Source organism: Ictalurus furcatus, chromosome 9, assembly GCF_023375685.1.
Source record: "Ictalurus furcatus strain D&B chromosome 9, Billie_1.0, whole genome shotgun sequence".
Lineage (NCBI taxonomy): Eukaryota > Metazoa > Chordata > Actinopteri > Siluriformes > Ictaluridae > Ictalurus > Ictalurus furcatus.
The window spans coordinates 30,582,204-30,603,534 of record NC_071263.1 but is presented as its reverse complement, the minus strand read 5'-3'; the positions used below and the strand labels follow the sequence as shown (position 1 = coordinate 30,603,534).

Genomic DNA, 21,331 nt, shown 5'->3' with positions numbered 1-21,331 from the left:
GTGAACATTCGTACCTCCGTTCTGTTCACACGTCCAGCGCCGCACCAAACCGGTTTCAACCAGGAACAGAGAAAGCCTTTGACCACGCCCCCCCGTTTCCCATTCACTCGCACTTGCATCCCTTCCTGAATAACCTGAATAACACACAGGTGCATCTGGGTTTCCCCGTAATTTCATTCAAAAAGTGGAACTTTCACATATTCTAGATTCATTACACAGGAAGTGGAATATTTCGAGGTTTTTTTGTTTTAATCTCGATGATTACAGCTCACAGAAATCAAAAATTCCTAAATATCAGAATAAAGAGTTTATAATACAGAAATGTCGTCCTGAGAAGACTCTAATCAGAGAATTAACTCCAACACCTGTGAAGGTTTCCTGAGTCTTTAATCTCTCGGTCTGGGTCAGTACACACACAGTCACGGGGAAGATGAAAGTAAACGCTGCGTTTCATTTGGAAATCAAGGTTCCAGAGTCTGGAGGAAGAGTGGAGAGGAACAGAATCCGAGCTGCTTGAAGTCCAGTGTGAAGTTTCCACAGTCGGTGATGATTTGGGTTGCCATGTCCTCTGCTGGTGTTGGTCCACTGTGTTTTCTCGAGTTGAGAGGCGATGCAGTGTCTACCAGGAGATTTTAGATACTTCATGCTTCATCTGCTGACGATCTTTATGGAGATGCTGATTTCCTTTCCCAGCAGGACTCTGCACCTGCCCACAGTGCCAAAACTTCTAGTAACCGCTTTACTGACCGTGGTGTTACCGTGCTCGATCGTCCAGCCGACTCGCCTGACCCGAACCCCATAGAGAATCTACAGAGACACCAGACCCGACGATACAGACGAGCTGAAGGCCGCTATCAAAGCAACCTGGACTTCCAGAACACCTCAGCAGTGCCACAGGCTGATCGCCTCCATGCCACGCCGCACTGATGCAGTCATTCCTGCAGGAGGATTAAAACCCCGACCGAGAATCAGCGCATAAATTAACATCCTGTTCACAAGGTCCACATTTCTGTGTTATAAATTCTTTATTCTGATATTCTGACATGCTGGATGTGTGATTTCCGTGAGCTGTAAATCGTAATCATCGAGATTAGAACAAACAAAGGCTTTAAATAGTTCACTTTGTGTGTAATGAATCTAGAATATATGAAAAGTTCCACTCCGAAAAAATTTATGAAAAAAACAACAACCTCCTTTAACGCGATATTGAAATGTTTTGAGATTTCCGCTGTATGGAGTTGTTCCTGTCTTCACTGATCTGCTTCCTGCTTTATGTAAACATGCATTTCCGTCTCGTCGATCACTAGATAACTCACCGTCTCGCTGTGTCGAGCCTGAGATATATATTCACACACACACTCTGCCTTTCTTCGAATAAATGAGAGATCTTGGCATTTGAACTCTGCATGTGTGTGTGTGTGTGTGTGTGTGTGTGTGTGTGTGTGTGTGTGTTATTTGGAGAACTCTCTCAAGCGCTTGCTGTAGGAAGTGTGTAGCGGAGCGAGAGCGTCGTCTTTTCGTACTCCCTCTTTCTCTCTTCTTAAGAATCGTAACCTGAAGATTGTCAAATCCTAACAGTCAGGGTTTCACACTCAGTCCTGATATTTAGTCTAGATTATCACACCGTGAGCGCTGGAGTCCGTGACACTCCCGGGTATAACATTAGGCTTCGACTAGTTTATGAACATGGAGTTTATTTATACACACCGTACCTTACAGGGCTACACCTTCACTCCGTCATCAAAACCCTTCTCTAATCTGATTGGCTCTGACATGTGATGATTCAGTGACTCTCTCCTGTCGTATTCTCCACTGAAACATCATCTCTGTTATAGAAATATAGAAATATAGAAAAGAGTTTTTATTTGTAGGTCAACGTGAAGGAGACTCGCCTCGAGGACGGTGGATTTCAGTCTCTGTCTCAGCTCCAGTTATAAATCTTCTGCACTTCCTGTATGTTGTAATGCCGTGTGTCATCCTCTTCTCACACACACACACACACACACACACACTCTCTCTGAGAGCGACGGTGTACATAGCGGACACGTTAATGAGACGTGTTCCCGTCCTTCAGCGTGAGACGCAGTGCAGGATATCAATCTTCACTTCCGCCCGTCCGCACTGCTCGCCGATCTGTTCTTCCGTTATGTGTGTGTGTGCGTTAACGTCGCCTTCACCAGCAGTATTTACTTCCTTAGTGAATATTAACACGGGATCAGTTACAGCATTAATCCGCTTGTTTATACGCTTTTGATTTCAGTCCTAATCCTCTACATGACCCGATTATAGACTGGAGTGACGTAGCTGAGGTTGAGGAACTGTCCGAGTCAGAATTCACATAATTTACACTTCTAAACCCTAATTCTTCCCATTTAGGCCACGCCCATTTTCAAATCCAGGTACAGGTGACGTCATGATGTTACACTTCGGGTCTTAAGAAGTATGTTCACACTGGTTCACTGGCAGAATTCATAGATTTGGTTAAACGGTGGGCGCCAATATTTATGATGTATTTATAAGACAAAACGAGATTAAAAGTAACAATCTGTAATTTCGTTTATGCAAATTCACAAGATAAAATGTGTTTGTGTTTAATCACGGAGGAGAGAAACGCTAATTACTTAACATCTGTTATTTTAAAAATCCTTCTTAACGTCGCTGAGTTTATTCACTAAAGACAGCAGGAAATACAGAGAGGGGGATTATGGGTAAGCGTGATGGCAGTGAGAGGGGGATTATGGGTAAGCGTGATGGCAGTGAGAGGGGGATTATGGGTAAGCGTGATGACACTGAGAGGGGGATTATGGGTAAGCGCGATGAGACAGTGAGAGGGGGATTATGGGTAAGCGTGATGACAGTGAGGGGGATTATGGGTAAGCGTGATGACACAGAGAGAGGGGGATTATGGGTAAGCGTGATGACACAGAGAGAGGGGGATTATGGGTAAGCGTGATGACACAGTGAGAGGGGGATTATGGGTAAGTGTGATGACACAGTGAGAGGGGGATTATGGGTAAGCGCGAAGAGACAGTGAGAGGGGGATTATGGGTAAGTGTGATGACACAGTGAGAGGGGGATTATGGGTAAGTGTGATGACACAGTGAGAGGGGGATTATGGGTAATTGTGTTTAACCGCACATCAACGTAAAGGCATGGTTGCGAGAATAAAGAATAGCAAAGCCAGGGTTGGTTTTTATAAATCTGAACACGTTTGTGCTTCTTAAACTCATCATTTAAAAATGATTTTCTAATCATTTTCTCTGCGGCGATTCTGAAGTTCCTGGGTTCTTTGTAAAAGTCGCTGTGGTGGAAATGAGTTTTGTGAAAGCGTGTATGAGACGCTGCGTATGTTTAAACCTTCGTCTCGGTCTAATTCTGTCAAACCTGCTCTTTATTTATTTATTTACTTATTTATTTTTATATTTTATTCACTCACCACAAAGACGTCATCGGGGTTTTACAGTTTTTAAAAAGCTGATTTGGCCGAGCGTCAACACAAACACCCGTTAGCCCTGTGAACATATAAAACAAGCGTGTGTGTGAGTGTGTGAGCGAGAGAGAGACAATAAAACACACTGCAGTGTATAAAATTGTAATAAACATTGTAATAGAAATGACAGATTCTCTCCTCCGCCTTAAACCTTTCATCTGCCAAACGTTTATTATTAATTCCTGCGACCTTTTGTTTCCAGACAGTAATAACTCTCGCAGGTTTCGTTTGCCTTTATTGTGAATATGGACTTATCGTTACGGTCTGAATCCCTCGTTTTCTTCTCCCTTCGTTAGTGGTTTAATGTTGTTCTTTCTCGGGCGGGTTTTATTGTCGTTTTTAGGTTTAATGCTCGTAGTTCTGTCGAATAAACCACGCTTCGCTGATCACAAACATCACGTTAAACCTCTGCTCTGATCATTAGGGTTTGTTTTTCCAGAAAAATAATAATAACCACACACACACACACGCACACACACACACACACACACACACACACACACACACACATGGAGTTTGAGTTTGCTAAACTCTTTGAGCCGAACAGAATGGGTGCAGTGTCTGAAGGTCTGAATGCACGAACAGGAACTGGTTTTATTCCCGCGGTTATTAAACAGCTTTGTAAACAGTGTTGAGACTGTGAACTGTGAGTGCAGTCGTGTTCACAGAGAGGTCTAACGCACCATTAATACGCAGGTGATGCGTTAATACCACACAGAAATAACGTGTCGATCACGCGACAGTTTTCACATTCCGTAGTCGCCGTCTGATCTACGTAGCGGAAAGGGGCGGAGCCACCAGAGCAGCGCTGCCTACTTTGTCGCAACATTTATTAATTTTTTATTTATTTAAAAAAGAGCCTAGCAACAGCTCTAGTGACATTTGAACAATCTCTGATTACCAGTCTTCAAAAAGACCAATCCCTGATCACTACTGTTCCTAACAACCAGTCCCTGATTACTACTTTTCCTAACGACCAATCACTGATCACTACTGTTCCTAACAACCAGTCCCTGATTACTACTTTTCCTAACGACCAATCACTGATCACTACTGTTCCTAACAACCAGTCCCTGATTACTACTTTTCCTAACGACCAATCACTGATCATTATTGTTCCTAACGACCAATCCCTGAACACTACTTTTCCTAACGACCAATCACTGATCACTATTGTTCCTAACGACCAATCCCTGAACACTACTTTTCCTAACGACCAATCACTGATCACTATTGTTCCTAACGACCAATCACTGATCACTATTGTCCATAACGACCAATCACTGATCACTATTGTCCATAACGACCAATCACTGATCACTATTGTCCCTAACGACCAATCCCTGATCACTATTGTCCCTAACGACCAATCACTGATCACTATTGTCCCTAACGACCAATCACTGATCACTATTGTCCCTAACGACCAATCCCTGATCACTATTGTCCCTAATGGCCAATCACTGATCACTATTGTCCATAACGACCAATCACTGATCACTACTGTTCCTAACGACCAATCCCTGATCACTATTGTTCCTAACGACCAATCCCTGATCACTATTGTTCCTAACGACCAATCACTGATCACTACTTTTCCTAACGACCAATCACTGATCACTATTGTTCCTAACGACCAATCCCTGATCACTATTGTCCATAACGACCAATCCCTGATCACTACTGTACCTAACGACGAATCACTGATCACTATTGTTCCTAACAATCAATCATTGATCACTATTGTTCCTAACGACCAATCACTGATCACTATTGTTCCTAACGACCAATCACTGATCACTATTGTTCCTAACGACCAATCACTGATCACTATTGTTCCTAACGACCGATCTCTGATCACTATTGTTCCTAACGACCGATCCCTGATCACTACTTTTCCTAACGACCAATCCCTGATCACTATTGTTCCTAACGACCAATCACTGATCACTATTGTTCCTAACGACCAATCACTGATCACTATTGTTCCTAACGACCGATCTCTGATCACTATTGTTCCTAACGACCAATGCCTGATCACTACTTTTCCTAACGACCAATCCCTGATCACTATTGTTCCTAACGACCAATGCCTGATCACTACTTTTCCTAACGACCAATCCCTGATCACTATTGTTCCTAACGACCAATCCCTGATCACTATTGTCCCTAACGACCAATCACTGATCACTATTGTCCCTAACGACCAATCACTGATCACTATTGTCCCTAACGACCAATCACTGATCACTATTGATCCTAACGACCAATCCCTGATCACTATTGATCCTAACGACCAATCCCTCATCACTATTGTCCCTAACGACCAATCACTGATCACTATTGTCCCTAACGACCAATCACTGATCACTATTGTCCCTAACGACCAATCACTGATCACTATTGTTCCTAACGACCAGTCATGGTTCACCACTGTTTTTTCTAATTTTATTTAATTGGTAATATTTATGGTAATAGAAGTGACGTGTTCCAGCTGTATTGTCACATGTAGGTTATGTTATGTTAGCTTTCTAGTTAGCACAGCTAATTAGTTATAGAACACACCCATTAACCTGTCGCTAATATTTAAATGATTTAACCCCGAGCTCTTTAGGAGTAAGCTGAAAATGACCGAGGCTTTCAGAAGATCATACGATCATCATCATCATCATCATTAAAAGAGCTTTATGAAGTTCAAAACAATTCTTAAATCGATCGAACTTTTCCTCTTTCTCCGACACTCGCGCTCACGTTCCGCCCTCATTTCCCCGAGCACTCAAACATCACAAGTATCGACTTTATTTCAATTCAAACCGCAAACCGGACAGCATGAAGTCTGCGATGAGGATTATCCCCACCTTCTCCTAGTCCCGAAAACCAAAAGTTAACTCCCAACAGCTGTTTGAAAGTGACTTTGAACTTTGAAAGGAAGACAGATGTCTTGTTTTTCTCCTCCTCTTCCTCCTTGTGGCGTTCCATATCTCTCCATCGCAGACGTTTGTCCCCGTTATCGTCGTTGTTTACAAGCTGGACCGTTTAACAGCTCCATAAAAGTGTCTGTGCCGTAAGAGCCATCATCGTCCCTGAAAAAGAATGAGAGAGAGAGAGAGACAGAGAGAGAGAGAGACCGCTGAATAAGAGAAGAAACGGATGAACAGAAAGCTATAGGAGAGAAAAAGACGAGAGGAATCTGAAACAATGAGAGAGATGTAATGGCTGAAAGAAATAACGTGTGAAATAAACGGAGCCACGTTTACATTCAAATCCTCCCCGAGGAATAAGATTAGAAATAAAAACTGGGCCGAAAGAAAGAAAAAGGACATTAAATAAAGCAAAGAAGTGAAAATAAAAGAAAGAAGTAGAAGAAAACATCAAAGGCCAGGACTGACGGCGCGAGAATGAACGATCCCGATCTACGGAAAGGGTTAAAGAGGATAATCAGATGTCGAGGTTAATCTAATGATAGAGATTGGAACGTTAATCTCTCTTAGAATCATTCACTGCTGGCGTCAGATAAAGTAAAAATATTTAAAGTTGACAAATTGTTCTTTACATGTTGATGCATCACATACAGGAGCGACAGGAACGCGTGAGGATCCTTCTGCCACGCCGTCGGACCAGACGTGGGTCTTCCCCTGATTTAACTTTATAATAATAACATCGCTGCGCACGTTCACGACCTGTTCACGCCCGGACGTCTTCACAGCGACACCCACGCGTTAGGCCGCGGTCACGCTAACATGCGTATTCTGTTTCAGAGGCCGCTGCGAATATGGGCGGGAACAGGATATGACATCATCCGTCAAAACTTTTGCTGCTTCATGTCAGTTGTTTTTATAATCTTTCAATGCTGCTAGCTCGAGACCGCTAAAATTAGCGCTTCCGTTTTTAATGGGTTTCTATTTATTTATTTATTTATTTTACCTAAAAAACGTCTTCACGTGATACGATTTCGCAGGTCACCAGATTTTAAGTTTCATCACACAGCGCGGTACGAACATTCTACGCACGAGCTCGCGTTTCCGGTTCTGCAGTTTGATTGGAAGTCGATGGAGCGCTAAAGCCTAGTAGGACATTTTATTAATCACGTGTACATTACAGCAGAGTGAAATTCTTTTCTTCGCATATCCCAGCATGTCAGGAAGTTGGGGTCAGAGCGCAGGGGCAGCTATGATACAGCGCCCCCTGGAGCAGAGAGGGTTAAGGGCCTCGCTCAAGGGCCCAACAGTGGCAGCTTGAACCCCCGCCCTTACCATCAGTAACCCAGAGCGTTAACCGCCAAGCCCCTGCCACCCAGTGCAGATTCACTCCCTGACAGTAGATGGCGCTTATTGAAAAGCAGAAATACCCCGTACACAAGGTGGCACTACACATCTTCCCGTCTCTGACAGCGGCTCGTCTCTGAGAAGAAGGAATCCAAACAGTGGCTGAAATCAAAATCACATACAGCTCTTAGTGTGCAACCCGAGTAGCCGATGTGCTCGCATGTGATGCAGGATTCAGGCGGTTATCTGCAGACGTTCGAACAAACAAGGTCTCTACATAAGCACGCACACCTACTGTATATGCCAGGTGTAAAATAAATACACTACACTCTCAGTCAGCACATTATCGTTGAGCAGAGGTGTGAAAGAGACAAAAGAAACAGAAATGATGCTGTTTAGTGAATAAAACAACACTGGACCGGATCGCTCGGGCTCGTAACTCACACATGCGTCTTGAACTCTGTGTCATCTTGCAAAGACTCCTTGTTTATGTGTTTAGCCAGACGGATTCCTAATCCGCTTAATTACAGTTTATATTTAGCTTGTGTATGACCTCGTCCCCGTTTCTGCAGAACCTTCTGTGCGAGTCGGGGAATAAGGAGGCTTTAGGAGGCTGCTCCGAGTCGTACACGGTTTCACATCTCACTACGGACGCAGAACAATTCCTCACTGATGAGTTAGCTAATCACCCAGCTAACTGATGAGTTAGCTAATCACCCGGCTAACCGATGAGCTAGCTAATCACCCGGCTAACCGATGAGTTAGCTAGATGAGCTAGCTAATCACCCGGCTAACCGATGAGTTAGCTAATCACCCAGCTAACTGATGAGTTAGCTAATCACCCGGCTAACTGATGAGCTAGCTAATCACCTGGGCTAACGGATTAGCTAGCTAATCACCCGGCTAACCGATGAGCTAGCTAATCACCCGGCTAACCGATGAGTTAGCTAATCACCCAGCTAACTGATTAGTTAGCTAATCACCCGGCTAACTGATGAGCTAGCTAATCACCTGGGCTAACGGATTAGCTAGCTAATCACCCGGCTAACCGATGAGTCATCTGCAAATCACAGGTTTATTTATCATGACTGCGTTATCGTTTCTATAGTAACAGCTCGTCCTCAGGGGCGTGTACAGCGGACCCTCGACTAATATTAAACGTGTTGAAAACATGTTCTCCGGGGTGAGGAGCTGTTTATGTAACGTGTATGGAAGGAGTCTCCAGTGTCAGAGGTAAAGCTGTAACTTTAAATTTTCCCCCATCTTCAGGTCAGGACAGAGGAGTTTACACTTTATTTGCGGTTTCTCAGACACGTGACAAGCTGCGATCGTTTAGTGAGTCTTATAAGAGTCCGGTGAGGGAACGCGCGTTTATCGCTGCTATAACGCGACTAGAACTGTGGCGTGAGAGGAATAAAACACTCGGGGACGTGCTGTTAGAGGAAAATAATCAGCGGCAGGGAGGGAAGAGTAACTCCGCTTCATCACTCACACACACACACACACACACACACACACACACACACACGGTGTTTATTACTTACTCAGTGTCAGCGGTGCATTCATTGATGGTTGTAAATGTGGGAAAAAAAAGCGGAAATTTCCCTCAGATTTGATTAAAATATATCAAATATGGTATTTTAAACATGCCGTGGGTCAGATACCGGTCCGAAATCTCCACATGAACTCCACACACGGAGCGTTTTCTAGAGGAGTGAAGAAAAGAGGAGGAAAGAAACTCAGGACAGAGAAATAAATCTGTATGTGCTGACGGACGTGTCGGTCTGCTCGGCTTTATGGATCCGGTTATCATCCTATTCATAGATAACTGGAATGTTCTTTGCGGCTGTTTCACGCACACGCACACGCACACACACACACACACACACACACGCACACACACACACACACGCACACACACACACAGTGTCTGTTATAGAATTGAGTCTAAACTCAGTGTGATGAGTAATAATCCTTTATTTCAGCGCTTTATGGAGTAAAAATAGTTTTCTTATTTCAAGACTTCACTTTTATTCACTTCCTTCAGGGTCACGTGGAGATCTCCGGATCTTCAGCTCAGTATTTATTTCACACTAAAATCCTCATTATGGGCATCGCTCCAGTCTTTTCTTTCTTAACAGGTGGATGAAACACACACACGCACACACACACGCACACACACACAATTAGCCATCTGTTTCTGCTGAAGCTCAATGGACAAGCAGCTAATTAGATGTGAGTCATCATAACTGACTCTGTTAATGACTGAAAGAATTTCCTCCATAAATATGAGAGAGAGAGCGAGAGAGAGAGAGAGAGAGCGAGAGACATGCAGAGAGACAGAGATAAAGAGAAATGGAGAGAGACAGGCAGACTGTAAACCTTATAATGTTTAATAAATCCCCCAAAAATGAAATACAATTGAGCATCATTACATTTTGTTTATTTGTTTGTTTGTTTGTTTGTTTGTAATCTCCCTGGGTCACTTTGCGAGGTGTAAGACAGTTGAACGTGGCGGTGCAGATACATGTACAGTATACAGTGAATAAGAACGGGTACTTTATTCGCTCCGGCATTGTGTTACGTTCAGAAGGTTTTTATAGACCCGGTGTAACGACGCTAAACTGGAGGCTACACACTTCCTGTTCCTGTTAGCGACATTAGCCTCGTAACTCCCGTACAGACCCGAGACTCGAAACACATCTCATCATCTGTTCATTGCTGTTTGTGTTGCTGTGTGCAGATCAGTACAAAGATTTCTTTTGCTGTTGAGGGAAAGATTTCTTCATCATTCTGTCTGTGATTACTGCTCAAGTCCAGGTTTCGTTTATGGTTGTCGTGGACTTTCTAATTTCACGTTAAAGACGACTTGTGTTCTGCGCAGTCCTAATGAGACACGCATTAATGCCTGGGGTGATTAAGAACTTTCGGTACAGCGTGTCACACCAAGGTCGGGGGACAGAGGTGGTGCCGTGACCCGGACGGCGCAGTGACACCTTTCACCATGAGAAACGTCGGCTGGGTTTCTTTCCCTGTAATAAAGGACAGACGGGATCGTTATAACGGAGATCCTCTCGGGGACAGAGAGAAGTCCGGTGTTTTCGGTGCAGTTTCGCTGTTGTAAGCCTGGCGTGTTGTCCTGTTACCTCACTGTGAACAGTGGCCTAGAGCCAGTGAATTTAGGGAAAGAGACCCGGAAGTTTCCTATCCAATAAAACCACTATGTAAGTGAAAGGAGTCACAGAAGTGCTCGAATCGGCTGAACTCTGTCGTATCTTAGTTTATACACAGTAATGTTTCGAACTATTTTTATCTTGCGCTAACAGCACAAAAATAATAGCGCATCGCCGCTACTGACTGCTGGTGTTCCCGTACATCTTCCGATTTTTATCAGTTTGTACACCCGAGCGGTTACAGGGCTGTTTTTATTTTTATTTGAAATATTCCAGGCAACAATACGAGCCAGAAAACCGACACAAACCTCAAACAATATATTTGATGGTTTTCCTGAAACACTACGGGGTTGAGAACGAGTCACGCGTCTCTAAACGCGCAGCAATTTTTCATTATTATACAGGAATAACGATTATTTGTCGTCCGTCGATTTTTTTTTTTTATCAGACAACCTGTCACGCTTAATGAGTTGAAAGAGTCGAATCTGAGTCAAATGAACCGATTCACCGATTCACTGAAAGCTTCTGTTTATAAATAGATTTTTAAGGACGTGCAGAAATGTGTGTGACGCTGTACGTTTCTGTTTTCTTTTCTTTTTTTAGATGACGTGCGCGTATTCAATGATGATTATTTCCTGTCGTTTAATTTGAGTGTTTTTTTTTTCTGCACAGTAGATCCAGAGAGTAACCGTCAGGACTGTTAAATCTGATGAATAAATATTTCATAAAGAAGCAGCGACATGCAGAAGATATTTAATTTTACAGTACGCATACATTTACTGTACAGAATAAATCTTATAAAAGCAGTCAGAATGAGTGTAAATACTGTATAAATATTGTTGTTATGGAGCGTAGGTCTTTAAGCGTGTACTGATAATCCGTTATCGCGGTATTTATTTATAAAACACGGCGCTGTTTCATGTCGTTACGTGACGACATCGTTTACCGTTACGTTCACACGACCACGTCTCTTGTGTCCCTTATAGTTTGTCGCTTGTGGGCGTGGCCTGTCTAGCATTTTATCTTCTACATTACGTTGAGAAGCAGTAGTAGCTATACAGTAGCTATTACTGAGCTAACAAGTTCAGCACGAAAGTAAATAAGGCACTACTCAGTGTGAAAACTGGTTGTGTGAGTTACATGTTAAGTGTGAAAATGAAAAACGGTTACGGTATTTGAGACGTGAGTGATTTACGGATCAGTTGAATCGCGATACTGAACATCGCTCCGGTTCTGATCTGTTTATTTTAGATTGACAACATTCACATTTACACGTTGTTACAGCTTGAATTGTTTGACTTTGTTCATGTGAAATCCACTAAGTGTGCTGAAGGCGGGTGCTCCGCAGTCTGAGGTCACTTTGAAACACACGATATTAGCTTAGCGCTTTAACCTGGTTCTGGTTCTGGTTCTGTTTGAAGCATTTTTAGTCCCAGTGCAGCAAAGAGAAAATCCTCCAGTTCGTAACGAGGTGAATCAGTCTGCAGTTAGTGCGTCTTATTAACTGCAATAAAACAAAACAAACCAAAACATAAATCTCTCCTCTTTCTGTGTAAAGTGGGAGGGGCTTAGCTTGGGTAACGCTGATGCAAGAAGTCCTGCCCACACAGGTTGCCTTAAAATGATATATTGCCACTTAAACAATCTCCTTAAGTCTCAACAAACCTACTGAACAAAAGCTAACCTAGCGAGCTAAAGCTATTCTAGTGAGAGAAATCTAATCTAGCAACGGAAAACGAATCTAGCGAGTGAAAGCTAATCCAACCTAGCGAATGAAAGCTAACTTACTGAGTGAAAGCTAACCTATGGAGTGAAAGCTAACCTACTAAGTGAAAGCTAATCTAACCTAGCGAATGAAAACTAACCTGTGGAGTGAAAGCTAACCTACTGAATTAAAGCTAACCTACTCAGTGAAAGCTAATCTAACCTATGGAGTGAAAGCTAACCTACTGAGTGAAAGCTAACCTACTGAGTGAAAGCTAATCTAACCTACTGAGTGAAAGCTAACCTACGGAGTGAAAGCTAATCTAACCTAGCGAATGAAAGCTAACCTATACAGTGAAAGTGTTTTGTTGCTTGAGTAATGTTGCAGATGGAGTGTCAACAAGAGGGCTGTTAATCAACCGACTCATTAGAATATTAGGCCACACCCACTAGGAGTCTGTGATCAGTGAATTAAACTGCTGTTTGAGCATTTCAACACATTTACTTCTTTTTATTATTCAAATTTTGCTGATTGATTATTCATTTATTCTAAACATTTATCAAAACATTAAAAGAAACACGTGGGGTTTTTTTCAAGTGGTTAACACGTTGTACTGACACGTTCAAAATGACCAGTTTCAAAAAGCTTAAGATTTGAAATTTTGAAGGTCAGCCTTGGTGACCTTTGACCCCTGGATATGTTTAACCATCTAACCTTCATATTAAATGCTCGATTTTTATTGTTGTTCAGATATAAAGTCAGATTAAATAGTTCAGAGTGATTCCCATAGTCCGAGGTCACCTTGATGCAATCCTTTAGGCCTGACTTTCACATAACCTTCATGACCTTTGACCTCAGGCAGGGTCACAGGAGTGTGATTGTTGAGTGCCATTCACATCCTTTTCAACCCTTTACACTAGAATATAATCGCCTTCCAAGTCATGATTAGAGCTTGAGGGTCTTTAAAGCTTGTTCACACGGACAACGTGACCTCTGACCTCGGGCCGAGTCTCAGCGCCTCGTGCACGCCGGCGGCGGAGAGCCTGCGGTTGATGTTGCGGTAGCGGCAGGCGAGAAGGCTGCGGTAGGCGGTGCGCAGGTCCCGGTTGGAGAAGGCGTAGATAAACGGGTTGATGAGCGAGTTGGCGTAACCGAGCCACAGCAGCGTTCTCTCGATCCACAGAGGCACGCAGCTGCAGCGCACGCCGCACACGAACGGACGCAGTGTCGACAGCACAAAGAACGGCAGCCAGCAGAATGTAAACGCACCCAGCACCATGCCCAGCGTGGCTGCCGCCTTCTGCTCCCGCTTGAAGATGGAGGCGCTTTTGCGCTCGGTTTCGTTCCACTTCGCTCCTCGGAGCCGGTGCATCTTCATAGCCGCCGTCATGCAGTCACTGTCATCGTCTCGGCTGTTCCTGTCATCGCCGTCGCCCTTGTCACTTGGCCGCGGGAAGCCCGAGATGGCATGTTTGGCGGCGCTGAGCTTGGCGGCGCGGTAAATTCGGCGGTACATGACCAGCATGACGCTCATGGGGATGTAGAAGGCCACGGCGGTGGAGTAGATAGTGTAGCCGAAGTCCTGGCTGATCAGACACTGGTTATCATCGTTGACGTTCTGCGCCCAGCCGAACAGCGGAGGCAGCGTGATGGAGGCTGAGAGCAACCACACCGACAGAACCATCCTGGCCATGCACCATCCGTTCTGACGCACCGGATACGTTAACGGCCTCGTGATGCCCAGGTACCTGAAATAAAAAGGTGATATTGCGGTTACATTTAATGAGTTAAATTCACACGACCTGAAAGGCTGCGTATTTAAATGAGTAGCGGGCTGTGTTACCACACCACATCGCTGAGTTCTGATTGGTCAGAAGGCGTGGATTAGTTCTCTATAACAGCAGTTCTGACAGTAGTGCAGGTTTATATCGGTGCGCTCGTTCGGCTACGTTACTGTTTCTATAGCAACGGCTCATTTATAGTGGACGCTCCACATAAACAGGTTTAAACATTGATATGGAAACATTTTATGGAAGGAGTCTCCAGTGTCAGTGCTCTGTAGAGGATAGAGAGAGAGGATAGAGAGAGAGAATAGAGAGAGGGAATAGAGTGAGAGAGTAGAGAGAGAATAAAGAGAGAATAGAGAGAGAGAATAAAGAGAGAATAAAGAGAGAGAATAAAGAGAGAGAGAATAGAGAGAGAGAGGGAGAGAATAAAGAGAGAGAGAATAAAGAGAGAATAAAGAGAGAGAGAATAGAGAGAGAGAGAGGGAGAGAATAGAGAGAATAAAGAGAGAATAAAGAGAGAGAGAATAGAGAGAGAATAAAGAGAGAGCGAATAGAGAGAGAATAAAGAGAGAGAATAGCCTTTGACTTTTAAGACACCTTTATTAGGTTCAATTTTTTGGTATATTTACATATCTACACTTCTGAAATCATTTTTCCCATTTTAAAAAAAGAGAAAGAAGGAGAAGAAAGAGAAGAAGGGAAGAAAAAAGAGAGAGAGAATAGAGAGAGAATAAAGAGAGAGAGAATAGAGAGAGGGAAGGTGAGGGAACGAGTGTAGAACGAGTGTAGTGAGAACAGAATAATAAAACTATTAAATAACAAAATAAGAAAACTATTTTTACTCCATAAAGCGCTGAAATAAAGGATTATTACTCATCACACTGAGTTTAGACTCAATTCTATAACAGACACTGTGTGTGTGTGTGTGTGTGTGCGTGTGTGTGTGTGTGTGTGTGTGTGCGTGTGCGTGTGCGTGAAACAGCCGCAAAGAACATTCCAGTTATCTATGAATAGGATGATAACCGGATCCATAAAGCCGAGCAGACCGACACGTCCGCCAGCACATACAGATTTATTTCTCTGTCCTGAGTTTCTTTCCTCCTCTTTTCTTCACTCCTCTAGAAAACGCTCCGTGTGTGGAGTTCATGTGGAGATTTCGGACCGGTATCTGACCCACGGCATGTTTAAAATACCATATTTGATATATTTTAATCAAATCTGAGGGAAATTTCTGCTTTTTCCCACATTTACAACCATCAATGAATGCACCGCTGACACTGAGTAAGTAATAAACACTCTGTGTGTGTGTGTGTGTGTGTGTGTGTGTGTGTGTGTGAGTGATGAAGCGGAGTTACTCTTCCCTCCCTGCCGCAGAGAAAATAGAGAGGGGGAATAAAGAGAGAATAAAGGGAGAGAATAGAGAGAGAATAGAGAGCGAGAATAGAGAGAGAATAGAGAGAGAATAGAGAGAGAATAGAGAGAGAATAGAGAGAGAATAGAGAGGGGGAATAAAGAGAGAATAAAGGGAGAGAATAGAGAGAGAATAGAGAGAGAATAGAGAGCGAGAATAGAGAGAGAATAGAGAGAGAATAGAGAGAGAATAGAGAGAGAATAGAGAGAGAATAGAGAGGGGGAATAAAGAGAGAATAAAGGGAGAGAATAGAGAGAGAATAGAGAGCGAGAATAGAGAGAGAATAGAGAGAGAATAGAGAGAGAATAGAGAGAGAATAGAGAGAGAATAGAGAGAGAATAGAGAGATAAGAGAGAGAGAATAGAGAGAGAATAAAGGGAGGGAATAGAGAGAGAATAAAGGGAGGGAATAGAGAGAGAATAGAGAGCGAGAATAGAGAGAGAATAGAGAGAGAATAGAGAGAGAATAGAGAGAGAATAGAGAGGGGGAATAAAGAGAGAATAAAGGGAGAGAATAGAGAGAGAATAAAGGGAGGGAATAGAGAGAGAATAGAGAGAGAATAGAGAGATAAGAGAGAGAGAATAGAGAGAGAATAAAGAGAGGGAATAGAGAGAGAGAATAGAGAGAGAGAATAGAGAGAGAATAGAGAGAGAGAGAAGGCGAGGGAACGAGTGTTTATAGCTGCTATAACGTAAGTGAGAACAGGAACTAACTTGTCTCATGAGCTTTAAATGTAACTATAAATGGATAAAAGTAGGTTATGATGTTCATTAATAAATGGAACACTGTGATCGTGGGGAAACCGCTGTGGTGTAAGAGGAATAAAACACTTTATAACAGCTTCATCACTTGGAGGTGAAGACAGTAACTCCTGCTGGTTATTTCCCAGAGCAGCGCTGCGGGACGTGGTTTATTCCTCTCAAACCCAGCGAGGAGATGAAATCACGGCTTCGGTCTCGCTCGTCACGTCACGTCACGTCACCGTCACCGTCACCGCAGCTCCGAGGCATGAAGTTTCACAGGAAATGACACGGCCGCATGCCGCGATGCTGGGTGAGTGTGAATGCAGGATTACTCAGCTCGCGTTTCTCCACGTGACACTGAAATGACGTGTTGTCTTCAGACACGTCGATGAGATCATACAGCACGTGTAATAAATTCACTCCAACACGTCAGTAGGAACGCGAACGTCCGCGCTGGTTCATGAAGCGTCGTGTTTACAGAGACTCGGGCGCTGTGAGACTTGAACGGTGTGTCGAAGAAAACACTTTCATGAGCACAGAATTCTGTCATGTTGATGGAGTCATTGTTTACACACCTGTTACCTGTTAGCACGTTTCACCCTTTCACTCTTCATCGTTTACTATGAGAGGTGCGTGGAACTTTTTCAAGATCAGCTTCCAACAACATCTTCTGTTCTGCGTTCTTTTCTAATTTAATACAAAAGGTTTCGTTTTAAATTAAAATGGTAGAATCTTAAAAATATTTTTTGATGAATTTCAGAGTGGATTATTTTTTATTACGTCCCTTTTGCTTTAACGTCAGCGTGCACTCGCTCTGGAGACTCCAGGAGTCTGTGGGAGAAAGTGTGGACTGAACACTGGACCTTCAGCGGAAATCCTGAGACTCGGGGAAATTCTGAGCTTCTGTACAAAGCAGTGGATCCAAATCACACTTTTACTCTCATCTGAACACTGACCTCGAGCAACGCAGAATCTTCACTACTGAGTCTCCAAGATATTAAATAAGAATATATATTTCCTTTCTTTCTTTCCCTTTTTTTCTAAATTCTAAAACTTTACGTTTAATTACATGAAATAAATTCACAGATTTCTTGTTCGGTGTGGTCTCAGAGTTTTTAGACCCCTTCCGGGACTTTTTTCAAAATAAAGCGACAAATCTAGTGAGCAGTTGTTATCATCAACCAATCCCTGATCACTACTGTTTGCAACGACCAATCACTCATCACTATTGTTCCTAACGACCAATCCCTGATCACTACTGTTCGCAAGAACCAATCCCTGATCACTACTGTTCCTAACGACCAATCCCTGATCACTAATGTTCCTAACGACCAATCCCTGATCACTACTGTTCCTAACGACCAATCCCTGATCACTATTGTTCCTAACGACCAATCCCTGATCACTACTGTTCCTAACGACCAATCCCTGATCACTATTGTTCCTAACGACCAATCCCTGATCACTACTGTTCCTAACGACCAATCCCTGATCACTATTGATCCTAACGACCAATCCCTGATCACTATTGATCCTAACGACCAATCCCTGATCACTATTGTTCCTAACGACCAATCTCTCATCACTATTGTTCCTAACGACCAATCCCTGATCACTACTGTTCCTAACGACCAATCCCTGATCACTACTGATCCTAACGACCAATCCCTGATCACTATTGTTCCTAACGACCAATCCCTCATCACTATTGTGCCTAACGACCAATCCCTGATCACTATTGATCCTAACGACCAATCCCTGATCACTATTGTTCCTAACGACCAATCCCTGATCACTATTGTTCTTGATGACTAATCACTGATCAGAACTTGTTTTCGGGTTTAAACAAGTTATTCTGTTTCCTGTGTGTCTATTTCCCGACTCCTCACTATCACCGCTTCATCCTGTCTGTGTCCTGAGGAGAAATGATAAAAATTTGTATATATGTAAATAATTTTTGGTGTCCTGACCACAGACGACTTAAGTTACAATATATTATTCCCTATTCTGATAAAACTCCTACTACTTCATCTAACACGTCTTGAAATGCAGATGATGATGATGATGATGATGATGATAAGTCCACCTGGCGACTTCTAGAGTCTTTCTGCGCGTGCACTATCTACCCTCGCCCCTGAAAGGAGTCAGCGCCGTCTCACGTGCTCACCTGTCGATGCTGATGACGCAGAGGGTCATGATGGACGCCGTGCAGCACATGACGTCCATGGCGATGAAGACGTTGCAGAAGAACTGGCCGAAGATCCAGCGGCCGCCGATCAGGTCAGTGACGCTGACGAAGGGCATGACGGCGAGCGCCACGGACAGGTCGGCCAGCGCGAGCGACACGATCAGGTAGTTGGAGGGCTGCCGAAGCTTCTTCACCGAGCACACGGACACCACCACCAGCAGGTTCCCGCACGCCGTCACGAGCGTCAGCGCCGTCAGGACGCCGCCGATCAGCGCGCGCTCCACGCCGCCGTAGCTAAGCACGTGCGCGGCGCAGCGCGTCCGGTTCCCCGCCTCGGGCGGAATCCGCGGCACGGTGGACGGAGGCGGCGGCTGGGACATCATCATCATCGCCCAGGACTCGGACCCGGACCCCGCTGCACCCGTGTCTCCCGTGTCGCGCCCTATGGTGAAGAGTCGCGCGAGCAGCAGCGCGGCACCAGAGTCCACTCCCGCCGCGCGCGCCTCAACCATCACACTAAATCACGTGTTAAATAAATAAATAAATAAACAACTCTCAGTCCAAAAGGGGGAATGTAACTTAATTTAAAATGAAATTAAAATCAGACCGGAAACTGACCTTAACATTAGATAAAATCCTATTTAGACCAGCGTTCTATTTGAATTTTTATTAAATTAGGTTTAATGTTTATTTAGTAATAATTAGATCTAGTTTGCGTTAGCCGAGTAAATAGCTTACTAAACTACAATGTAGACATAAAATGCAAACAAATCTTATGAAATAATAAATAAACGAATTCATTAAATGTGAATGAACAGGAATATTGATATTAAATTATATTTAAATGTATGTACTGTGACTAAAACCGTGAAACCATATATTTATTTTCTAATAGGCTAATTAAAAAAAACTTTTTCATGATGCACATGCACAATTCTGTAAATAAAAAACAATCCTAATATAATGAAACAAAATAATAAACAGAAATGTCTCTAATATATTGAAAGGAAAATAAAATATAAATCAATTATAAATCTGTATAAAAGATATCGGACTAATTTGACTGAATGTCGAAGAGAAATGTAAATTAATGTAGAGGAAAAAATAAACAAAAACAAAAAACAAATGCGTAAATCCGGTATGGCTCGTGGCTCCGGTCGCGCGCGGCTCCGTCCGTTCATCATCCCGTGCGCCTTTTATCCGCGAGCTTCACCGGATGCTATAGCGCACGCGCAGGGGAGAGAGGGTGGGGTGGAGGGGGGTGTATATTAACGCGGAGTTATTTATTATAGGAACAAAAGAAAGGGAGAGAAAAAGAATTCAGAAAGTGCACGAGAAAATCCCTGCAATAAGGTGTGGCGGTGACGTCATCAGATCAGTATGTGTGCTATCTAAACCACGTGATCATGAGCTCTTTAATGTCTTTACAGTAAAAATAATAATGGCCGGGGTGCATGGTGTGATGAAGCGGAGTTACTGTTAGTTGATTATTTAACCATAACAGCACGCCACGAAATGCTTTATTCCTCCTCCTCCTATACAACTATCATTTATTAATGAACATGTACGTTTTATCCGTTTATAGTTACATTTAATATTCATGAAGCGAGTTAGTTCCGGTTGTCACTTACGTTATAGCAGCTATAAACACTCGTTCCCTCACCATCCCTCGCTTTATTCTCTCTCTTTATTCTCTCTCTCTATTCTTTATTAAATGTCCATTTCCTCCATCAGGGCAATAATGAAGAAGTTCCAGTCCACTGGAAATGTTATGAATCGACCTGGAATTGGACGTGTGTCTATATCGTCTCAACGCACTGTGAAGAGGACGGTTCGAGTGGATAAAACATCTCCAAGGATCACAGCTGGAGAACTGCAGAAGTTAGTCGTGTCTTGGGGTCAGAAAGTCTCCAAAACTACAATCTGAAGTCACCTACATCACCACAAGCTGTTTGGAAGGGGTTCAAGAAAAAAGCCTCTACTCTCATCCAAAAACAAACTCGAGCGTCTTCAGTGTGCAGACACTACTGGAACTTCAAATGGGATCGGGTTCTATGGTCAGATGAAACCAAAATAGAGCTTTTTGGTAATAAACACCAGAGGAGGTTTTGGAGCACACAGAGAGGTAGCCGTATGGAAAAGTACCTCATGCCCACGGTTAAATATGGAGGTGGATCTTTAATGTTTTGGGCTGTTTTTCTGCCAGAGGACCTGGACATTTTTTTAGGATACATGGCATCATGGACTCCATCAAATATGAACAGATATTAAATGAAAACCTGACTGCCTCTGCCAGAAAGCTTCAAATGGGCCGTGGTTGGATCTTCCAGCAGGACGATGATCCAAAACATCATCAAAATCAACACAAACATGGTTTACTGACCACAAAATCAAGGTCCTGCCATGACCATCCCAGTCCCCTGACCTGAACCCCATAGAAAACCTGTGGGGTGAACTGAAGAGGAGAGTCCACCAGCGTGGACCCGAAATGTGAAGGATCTGGAGAGATTCTGTATGGAGGAACGCTCTCAGATCCCTCGCCATGTATTCTCCAACCTCATCAGGCGTT

General features: G+C 43.4%; 1 protein-coding gene across 1 annotated transcript; it reads right to left on the bottom strand.

The window, feature by feature from the left end:
• Positions 1-13,316: 13,316 nt before the first annotated feature.
• On the bottom strand, positions 13,317-20,432 carry htr7a (5-hydroxytryptamine (serotonin) receptor 7a). Its single transcript, XM_053633770.1, has 2 exons — positions 18,742-20,432; positions 13,317-14,381 (listed from the first exon to the last, which is right to left on the bottom strand). Exons 1-2 carry the CDS (start codon positions 19,272-19,274, stop codon positions 13,607-13,609), a joined length of 1,308 nt encoding a protein of 435 aa, XP_053489745.1. The 5' UTR covers positions 19,275-20,432; the 3' UTR covers positions 13,317-13,606.
• Between the last annotated feature and the right edge of the window lie 899 nt (positions 20,433-21,331).

What these genes read in the sequence shown, in the direction of transcription:
- htr7a (XM_053633770.1), bottom strand. Translation starts at nt 19,274, where the DNA reads ATGGTTGAGGCGCGCGCGGCGGGAGTGGACTCTGGTGCCGCGCTGCTG. An exon ending in TGCGTCATCAGCATCGACAG is followed by an intron (nt 14,382 to 18,741) that starts GTGAGCACGTGA and finishes TTTTTATTTCAG; the next exon opens with GTACCTGGGCATCACGAGGC.